This window comes from Fulmarus glacialis, unplaced genomic scaffold, assembly GCF_000690835.1.
Source record: "Fulmarus glacialis isolate BGI_N327 unplaced genomic scaffold, ASM69083v1 scaffold37678, whole genome shotgun sequence".
NCBI classification, from domain to species: domain Eukaryota; kingdom Metazoa; phylum Chordata; class Aves; order Procellariiformes; family Procellariidae; genus Fulmarus; species Fulmarus glacialis.
This window is the reverse complement of record NW_009229561.1, coordinates 647-7,294: the sequence shown is the minus strand read 5'-3', so window position 1 is coordinate 7,294 and position 6,648 is coordinate 647. Positions and strand designations below refer to the sequence as shown.

General features: G+C 48.0%; 2 protein-coding genes across 2 annotated transcripts in view; one reads left to right on the top strand and one right to left on the bottom strand.

Moving 5' to 3' along the window:
* MRPL27 (mitochondrial ribosomal protein L27) overlaps positions 1–160 on the bottom strand; it is a 3,672-nt gene extending 3,512 nt beyond the window's left edge. Inside the window, exon 1 of the mRNA XM_009583893.1 lies at positions 139–160. Within this exon, the coding sequence (XP_009582188.1) occupies positions 139–160 (22 nt within the window). The remainder of the gene's footprint in view (positions 1–138) is intronic.
* A 726-nt stretch (positions 161–886) lies between these two features.
* Positions 887–5,014, top strand: EME1 (essential meiotic structure-specific endonuclease 1). Its single transcript, XM_009583895.1, has 9 exons — positions 887–926; positions 1,064–1,306; positions 1,389–1,516; positions 1,709–1,801; positions 2,255–2,376; positions 2,617–2,752; positions 3,302–3,417; positions 4,289–4,478; positions 4,838–5,014. The coding sequence occupies exons 1-9, from the start codon at positions 887–889 to the stop codon at positions 5,012–5,014; spliced, it is 1,245 nt and encodes a 414-aa protein (XP_009582190.1).
* Positions 5,015–6,648: the final 1,634 nt, after the last annotated feature.

The following is a 6,648-nucleotide window of genomic DNA, read 5'->3' as shown; positions in this document are numbered from 1 at the left end:
AAGGCCTCGCCCCCGAGCTACCGGCAACGGTCTCCCCCGGGGCACCCCCTCCTCAGCTCAGCCTCCCGCCCCACGGCCGCACTCTCTCCCTACCCCACGGGGGGGTGAAGCTGGAGGTGGGAGTGACCCCTCACTCACACAGTCGCCGCAGCGCCGCCATTTTCCCAGGAGGAGGAGGAGGAGGAGGAGGAGGAGGAGGAGGAGGAGGAGGAGGAGGAGGAGGAGGAGGAGGAGGAGGAGGAGGAGGAGGAGGAGGAGGAGGAGGAGGAGGAGGAGGAGGAGGAGGAGGAGGAGGAGGAGGAGGAGGAGGAGGAGGAGGAGGAGGAGGAGGAGGAGGAGGAGGAGGAGGAGGAGGAGGAGGAGGAGGAGGAGGAGGAGGAGGAGGAGGAGGAGGAGGAGGAGGAGGAGGAGGAGGAGGAGGAGGAGGAGGAGGAGGAGGAGGAGGAGGAGGAGGAGGAGGAGGAGGAGGAGGAGGAGGAGGAGGAGGAGGAGGAGGAGGAGGAGGAGGAGGAGGAGGAGGAGGAGGAGGAGGAGGAGGAGGAGGAGGAGGAGGAGGAGGAGGAGGAGGAGGAGGAGGAGGAGGAGGAGGAGGAGGAGGAGGAGGAGGAGGAGGAGGAGGAGGAGGAAGAAGAGAAGGAGGAGGATGAGGAGGAGAAAGAGAAGGAGGAGGAGGAAGAAGAAGAGGAGGAGGAGGAGAAAGAGGAGGAGGAAGAGGAGGAGATGGAGGAGGAGGAGGACGAGGAAGAGGAGGACAAGAAGGAGGAAGAGGAGGAGAGGGAGGAGGAGGAGGAGGTGGTGGAGGTCGTCCCTCTGCCTGAGAGGATCAAGAGGAGGGTGGAAGCAAAGAGGGAGGTGGCTTTTGAGCTCCCCCAGCCGGGCGGTGGGGATGCAGCAGGGGGAGCTGGCCTTTGTGCTAGCGGTGACCTGTTGGCACCCGGCAACGGAGGGCCGCAGGGAGCCCTGGTGCCTTCTGGAGAAGTGTCTTGTGGCAGCCAAAATGGCACGCACGGTGTTGAGAGGCCCTCTTTGTGCCCGCTGCCAGCCTCTCAGTCTGAGTCCGCAGACCAGCCTAATAGGCCCCTGGTAAGCGGAGCAAGCCCAGAAACATCCCCCCCCCGCAAGCCAAAATATACTCAGAAAGAAAGGGATGCAATCTGCCAGGCTGCGTGGCAGAGGAGGAAGGAGCGAGAAGCACAGAGGAGGCAGCAGGAGCAGGAAAAAGAGAGGAAGAGGGCCCTTGCCAAGATGCTGAAAGCTCAGCGTCCAGGGGAGTGCCAGAAATACATAACAGTGGTGCTAGATCCAGGTACTTGTCCTCACAGCCTGCATCTGCCTTATATTGACTGTTAGTTCTTGCTGTGGAGGCCTGACCCGTACACCGATTTCAGTTCTCTTGCAGGGAGAAGGCGGTGGACAGATCCTTAGTGCTTTGCAGGCTGCGAATTATTCCTGTGTGGTTGAGAGTCAGGGTGTTCCCCGCAGCATCACCTGGAGGAGAAAGACTGTGTCATCTCAGGTGTGCGAGCAAAATCTCGATGTTCTTGCCCTTTTCTTCCTCTGTTATTTGCACACATTAGTAATTGTATTTAACAACCCAAGTAAATGCCCTCTAATCTTCTCCCTGCCTCAGAGGTCTGAGTGGGAGCACCAATTTGAGTGAATGAATTATAAACAGACTGTTGGTCTGGCTGTTTTCATACCTGGACAGATGGAAGAAGGAGATGAATGGACAGAAGAACCAAATGTCCTGGTTCTGCTTCGCTTGGAGGAGTTTTTGTCCATGGTTCACAACTACAAACAGGTGAGAGTGCTTATGACTTTTGTGCTCTCGAACATGCCTTGCTGTAAGGGTCGTGTTTGTCATCCCTCTTCATGGCAGGAAGGTTTTGATGTGGGATGGAGCTATTGTTTCAGTAAACCTGAAATCTGGTTTTAGAAGCCGTTAATGGATCAAAAACACGAGGGTTGTATAATGCAAAGTTCTGACAAGCTTTCTTTCCTAGTTACAATTTTTCACAGATTTTTGAAGAGGTAACTGTCAAATCAAGTGGGATTATTTGTTTTTTAATTTTTTTTTTTATTTCTTTCTGCCATAGCTTTATACTGAATCAAGTATTGCCTGTTTGCCCCTGAAGAGCTGTGTGAACAGACTTTTTCATCTGCAGACCTAGCTGCAGAATTGGAGCCGTAGGTTGCTGGGCTTGCATGTGTAACTCAGAATGGTTTAACTCCTTTTTTCCATTGATCTTTGCAGGAGGCCGAGGGCTGTACAGAAGGACAGGAGGAGACCCTACAGAGCTATGCAGCTCTTGTGATGGAGAAAATGCCTGGGAAAATTCTGGCACTGGCAGTAGTTGGAGTAGAAAATTATTTCAGGTTAAACTTTTTTCCCTCCAAATGTTTCTGTGTTGTCTCTGGCCTTGAAAAATGCCATAGATGTTTCCATTAATTCCTTCTAGCAAAGACTGGAGCCTAAGAAGTATTCCCACCCAGAACTGCTCCACTATTTGTTATATAGAAACAGAAGCAATGGTCCATCCAGCTGGTCACCACAGTGACCAATGGGAAATACCTGGGGAAGAGCATGAACTCCCAGTCTTACATTACTTTTCGTAGGTCTCTCAGAGATCAGTCAAAAAAGAGACCGCGACAGGCAGCAGCGAGTGGAAACCAAGAAGAGGAACAAGGACAATGGAGAAAAAGGAAAGCTAAGGATTCTGGCCTGGAGATAACCAGAATGGATGTGGAAGAAGTGAGTACCTTTAAAACAGGCATGCAGCCATCATTTCTTGTTGTCTGCCATTGTTTGAACATTTGACCCAATCACACATTTTCCTGGATGGGGGGATTCAGCCTTCGTTAGTCCATGTGTCTGTGTACAGAGCTCTTTGGGTTCAGTTCCCCACTGCTCAGTTATATACCTGCTCTCCCATGGATTGATGTGTCTCGTTCACCTTGATCCTGGACAGCGAAATGTCAGTCTTGGTCAGCATCTCTCGCCCTTCATGGCCTGCTGGCAAAGCACATCAGTGCTGCCCTTGGCTGGGTGGCCTGCATGTTACGAGAGCCTGCCACTGAGGAGCTGCAGCAGCTGAAATGGCGCTAAACTGATATTAACTGGCAGGAGACAGGCTGCCCCTAAATACTTCAGTGCCTTAAATTAACTGTTCCCAAAATGGGGAGAGAGTGGATGTTCTTGTCCTATAGCAAGATGTTGTGACCCTTTTTTGTTTCAGACAAGAGTTAGATTTGATGTGAGAAGATTAATTGTTCCATTTATTGTTTCCAATTATATTTACAGGCTTTGGTGGATCTGCAGCTGTGCAAACAAGTCCAAGTCAGCTTTTGTGAGAGCTGGAAGGATCTCGGAGAATTTGCCACTATGTTCACAAAAGCTGTAGCTAAAGCACCATTCAAGTGAGTAAGCAGATGAGGTTTGGTCATATCCTCTCTGGAGAGGCTGCACTTTCACAGTTACTGGGAGGGAATAGCAGGTACGCGGCTGTACTTCAGTACAACACAGTATAGTGATTTTTAAAGGAGCAGGCAACACAGAGCAGCTGCTAATGCAGCTCCTTTAACATAGGGTTAGTTCTTGGAAACTGATGTCCTGCCTGGAGAGGGGTGAGGACAGACCCTGGTTTCACGTCGGAGTCTTGACATCAAGTAAAGCTCTTGTTCTCAGTCTGATTTTAGGAGTGTGAAGGGAATGCAAGTAGGGTTGGGCTCTTACAGCACCAGCTTTTCTTCTTCAGTATATAAACAAGAGAGACCTTACTGAGAACAAACCATTTAGCTGCTTGCATTGATAAGGGAGGACAGCAGCATGTTGCACAGTGATAGCTAAGAAAGCCACCCTATGCAGTCTCACACAATTCTAGCATTCCTATCAGAGCAGCTGCTGTATTTTACATCTCAGCCATGAGAAGAGATGACATGTCATTAAAAAAGACATGTAAAAGTGTTTTATTATGGTTGACAGTCAGAAAGTGAATTCTTGTTTATCACTTTTTGTGCATGTTGGCTTGTGTCAGGATTGCTCCCAAGTACAGGATTGTTTCTTTTCCTTTTTCAGTAGGAAATCTGGGTCTTAAACAAGGAAATTGGTAATGCATGTAAAGAAAATAGGGTCAAATTTTTAGCATTTACTTTGATGCCAATGGTGTCTATAACAGCATGGAGTGAGAAATGGCTGTCTGTCTCTGGCTATGTGACAACAGATGCAGGAATAGGATTTTCTTCGTAGCCTCACTGTCTCATTTGCTTTCGCATTCTTTGTTCTCCCTAGGCGAGAGCGAGAGAAGACGGGGTTCTCTTTCTACTTAGAGAAGGGGTGGTGCGGAGGGGTGAAGGTGGATCATTCCGGAAAGGGTCTCTTCGAAGTTTGGAAGAGGCAGATACAACAATTTAACCGGGTCAGCCTTGAGATGGCTGAGGCTATTGTGTCCGCCTACCCTTCTCCTCAGCTTCTGAACCAGGTGAGGATTCCTTAGGAATACCAAGTGTGTGCAGACAGCCAACTAATGTAAGGAGTGGAGGAAATAATTTAATTGGTATTAAATTTGACACAATAATTCTGTATGAACTGTTTAGTAAGGTAGTGAAGGAACTGATCCCTTGGCACCCATTGCTTTGGCTTTACAGAGCGGACTACTGAGGGAGAAGTATTTGTTCTGCATCAACCTGTAAGCTCACAAATGAGATCTGGGGAGAGTCCAGGTGAAAAATGAGTGTACATTGTGAAAGGGTAGACCAGTCACAGGTTCATAGCTTTGATTATTTTTTTGAGCGATGGATGCAAATGGATGATACCGTTGTTCCTTTATGTTGCTTTTAGGCCTATAGCAGATGCTCCTCGGAGGAGGAGCGGGAAAACATGCTGGCTAATATCCCTGTGCGCCACAGTTACGGTGTGACAGCCACCTCCCGGCGGATTGGACCAGAACTCTCCCGACGAATCTATCTGCAGATGACTTCCTACAATCCTGATCTCTACTTGGATTTCACTGGGTAGTCCCAGGGAATAAGGATTTTACTCTTTGCCTTGTTTAAGTATTCAGCTTCCTTCTGGGAAGAAGTGCTTAGATAACAAATAGAGTCATTGATCCTAATTTAAAGACTTAAGACACATTTAGACTTTATTGTAGCAGAAGAAGGTTGGATAAAATTGCTGAATGGCTGGAGTTTACACAAGAAAGACAGTGAACATCTTCCATAAGAGCATGAGTTGGACACGGCTTATAGTAGTGATAGTTCCTTTTATTTATCTTCCTAGAAAATAAATAATTTTGAATATAATAATGATCTTTGCTTCTTAACATGCCGTCTTGAATATAGACAGATATGTCATCTGTTAAAAGGAATACTTTCTACTGCTGTCCCAAACAAGTAGTTATCTTCTCTCTCCCGCGTGAAAAATCCTAATGCTAAAAGCAACGTGGTGCTGCCCCCCGCAGCACCTGCTCTAGTGAGGTGGAAGAACTTTACCTCACAAAATAGACTCTCAGTTTTCCTCTGTGGCAGATGGGAATGAGTAAGACTAATTTTCAGACATAAATTTAGACTGCCCTGATTCAGTCTCCAGATGGCTTAATATATAGAGGGTCTTGAAATCTGATTATATGTGCCGGAATTATGAGGTCTGACCAGTTGGCAGAAAAAGCTTTCCTTTAATTAGATTGGGAAACATGCTCGCCTGTCCATGAAGCCATTAGTGCTTGTGTGCACACAAGGACAGTTGAGGTCTTTCACAACAGCAGCACTTACTGAGATGAGTGCTGAGAGTGAATTAAACTGCATCCGATATCTGGAAGTTACCCTTTGGAACCGTGCTGCCTCGAGTGAAAAAATACCCACCCGCTGCGCTAGCTTCAGGCATCCAGCAGGAGCCCTTGCCTAGCCAGTGGCATGCTTCTGACCTGAACTGATTGTCCTGGTTCCGGCTGGGACAGTTACCTTTCTTCCCAGTAGCTTGGGGGGTGTGCTGTGTTTCGGGTTTGGAACGAGAGGAGCGTTGATGGCCCATTGATGCTTTGGTTGTTGCTGGGTGGTGCTTGCACTGGGGACTTTTTGTTTCTCTTTTTGGCCTCCCGTGCCCTGCCAAGTGCAGGGGAAGCTGAGGGGGGGGAGCATAGCCGGGGTGGTTGACACAGCTGGCCAATGGGGTATTCTATACCAATTGACATCATGCTCAGTATAAAAACCAAGGGTGGGAGAGGGGGCTTGCCCCGTTCGTGACACGCGATCAGCAGTTGGTGAGCAGTTGCATTGTGTATTGCCTGCTTTGTATATTCTGCTATTATTGTTGTTATCATTATTATTATTACTGTTCTACTTCATTTTATTTCAATTATTAAACTGTTTTTATCTCAACCTGCGAGTTTTCCTACTTGAGCCCTCCCGATTCTCTCCCCCATCCTACCGGAGGCGGGGTGTGAGCAAGCGGCTGTGTGGCGTTTAGCTGCTGGCTGTGGTTAAACCACGACAGTCCTTTTTGGTGCCCAATGTGGGGCAGCGAAGGGTTGAGATAACAACAGATTAACTAGAGCATATTAAGGAATTTATATCTGTTAACATATTAATTTCTCTGATCTGCACCATGCTTTTGTTTTTACTGTACCTGTTAAAGATTGGTGTTGGGTTTTGTAG